Below are 2,500 nucleotides of genomic sequence, written 5' to 3'. Positions count from 1 at the left end.
GCCGTAGCTCCGCCCCAGCTCCGCCAGCCAACCGCTGAGGATGTGGTAGAGCGGCAGGAAGTAAGGGCCGGCCACGTGCTGCAGCAGAGCGCTCAGCACGAGGAACCACCACACCCAGGGACGTGCTCACGAAGAAGAAGAAGCCCAGCGCCGATAGGCACTCGCGCTCGGCGTACCGGATGAAGTTTGGGGGCTCCGTCCCGTCCCCTAGGCACTCCACCTGATCCAGGGACGGGTACGCCACCACCACCTCCACCTCCGAGTCTTTGGCCCATTCGGCGAGCCAGGCGTTGTCACAGCTGCAGTAAAGCTCAAGACGCTGAAGTAGCAGGTACCTGAGGCTGGGCAGAGACTGGACGAAGTTCACGGAGACGTCCATGACGTCCTCGGACTTCACCAGCAGTCCGGTCAGAGACTTGAGGTCCCTGGTGAGGCCCGAGCCCAGGTAGCTGATGCTGCAGTTGAAGAGGATGAGGGTGCGCAGGCTGCTGAGGTTGTGGAAGAGGCTGCCCATCGCTGGCTGCTGGAGGAGGTCGATGTTCTGGAGGCGCAGCCTGCGTAGGCGGGTGAGGGCGTTGAGGCTGGACAGATCTACGAACCTCGGAGGAAAGTCTGACCAGAACTCGAAGGTCTCCAGATTCCTCATGTACTTCCCCACAAACTCAAACCTGCACAGCACCTGACTGCTAGCGACCAGGAACGTGACGACAGACTGAAAGAACGGTCGGTGACAGTCCTCCATGATCACGCTGCTGCTGACCAGTCGCAGAGTCAGGCGACGTTCTGAGGAGCTGTTGCCGCCGGCAGCCAAACTCATCGATCCTGGGCCCAGGAAAATGGTCAGACTGGTCAGGTTAGCTGGAATGCGGCCAAACATGCTGGTTAAGTTCAGCCTGTTCACCGTCCTGTAAGTTAGCGGACAGCCCAAGGTCCTCAATATGAACACCTGAAGATTAATAAAAGGCTTAAATGACCTTTCTTCGATACGCAGGAGAGGGTTTTCTGTGAGGTGAAGAGTTTCCAGTGCGGTTAGTCCACTGAAGGTGTGCTCACGGATTACTGAGATGTTGTTGAATGACAGCCGCAGATACCTTAGCTGCCCCAGGCCTGCAAACGAATAATCCTCAATGTCCGAGATAGCATTCGCCACTAAATCCAGGGCAGTCAGATGTGTGAAGCAGCTTAGCTGAATCCTGTTTATTAACCCCAGGAAGCTAAACTCCAGTCTAATCTTGGTTAGCCATTTGACAGGGGGTAACTGAGGCATACAGATATTATTTATAGTGTGTCCCTCTACCGCTAAGTACCTAAGGTTTGTGAAGTTATAGAAACATGTTAGACTTAAAGGCGAAACAGAGTTTGTTAGAAAAGATAGTCCTTCCAGTGATTTACATTGGTCAGGCTCAAAGTCAGAAACGTCTATCCGTTTGTAATGCAAATCAACGCGTTTGATGAGGAACGCTGACACAACACTACATATCTCTTCCATGGAGAGTTCCCCCTCATCCTGTCCATAGTCTAAAAACTCTATTTTACGAATGGCTGTCTTGTTAAGTTGCTCTTGCAGTCGTCCCGTCATTTGCAGAGACAAGTATGTAAGCTCTGGGAAACAGCTGAGGGCTCCGGGATCTACAGACGTCACCAGCCCAAAGGTAAGACGCACCGTTGTGAGATTAGCTGACGTGGCTTCACCTCTCTCCGAAGCCCCGTTGGAGGAGCAGTTCGTCCGTTTCAGCTCACGCACCATCGGGGCCGATAGAGTCAGCTCTGTGAGAGAGGTCAAGAGGGTCACTCTGCAGACGAGCTCCGCGAGGTCGTCGTCACACGTAGCGTTTGCAAACAGCTTGGCTAACTGCGGCAGACCGGCCCAGACGTCCGGCGTCAGCTTCCTCAGGCTGTAGCCGTGCAGGTAGAGCGTCCTGAGGCGGGGCAGGTCCAGCAGGGCTGAGGGGACGACGACCGCCTCGCAGCAGTCCAGAGGGACGTAGAGATGCTTCAGGGTCAGGGTGCGGAGCTCGGACAGGCCCCGGAAAGACCCGTTAAGGATCCGGGAGAAGCAGCCGCTGATGTGGAGCTGCTGAAGGTCGTGGAGCCCCGAGAAGGAGTCCACCAGCAGGGGCCCGTGGACCCGCTTGTTCCTGTGCACGTACACACACAGAGTCTGCAGGTGAGGCGGGAGGTCGCGGAGGTCGTTCCAGATGTCGGTGACGCCGTGACAGCTAGCGGAGTTCCTCAGGCCCGGGCAGCTCGTGTCGGCCGGCCAGTCGGCTGCGTCGTCATAGACAACACACTTGTGAGCCAGCCAGCCGTGAGACGAGAGAGCACCCAGGACCAGCAGTGTGAGCGTGTCCACACACGTCATCGTCGAGCTCTAAGGGACGACCTGGAACTGACGAGAGAGGGGCAATAACTGACGAGAGAGGGGCAATTATCTCTTCCGTCTGGTGCTGCCCTGAAAGCCAGAGTTTAAACCCTGTTTACTAAACAGTAACTATAGTAA

At 56.0% G+C, this 2,500-nt stretch overlaps 1 protein-coding gene and 1 pseudogene across 1 annotated transcript; both read right to left on the bottom strand.

Annotated features, from left to right (window-relative positions):
• The window catches only part of LOC105908593, a 1,524-nt pseudogene extending 522 nt beyond the window's left edge, over positions 1 to 1,002 (bottom strand).
• LOC105908600 lies at positions 898 to 2,362 on the bottom strand. Its single transcript, XM_031579988.1, has 2 exons — positions 1,054 to 2,362; positions 898 to 905 (listed from the first exon to the last, which is right to left on the bottom strand). The coding sequence occupies exons 1-2, from the start codon at positions 2,360 to 2,362 to the stop codon at positions 898 to 900; spliced, it is 1,317 nt and encodes a 438-aa protein (XP_031435848.1).
• Positions 2,363 to 2,500: the final 138 nt, after the last annotated feature.

Source organism: Clupea harengus, chromosome 2 (assembly GCF_900700415.2).
Source record: "Clupea harengus chromosome 2, Ch_v2.0.2, whole genome shotgun sequence".
Classification (NCBI taxonomy): domain Eukaryota; kingdom Metazoa; phylum Chordata; class Actinopteri; order Clupeiformes; family Clupeidae; genus Clupea; species Clupea harengus.
This window is presented reverse-complemented; position numbering and strand designations above follow the sequence as displayed.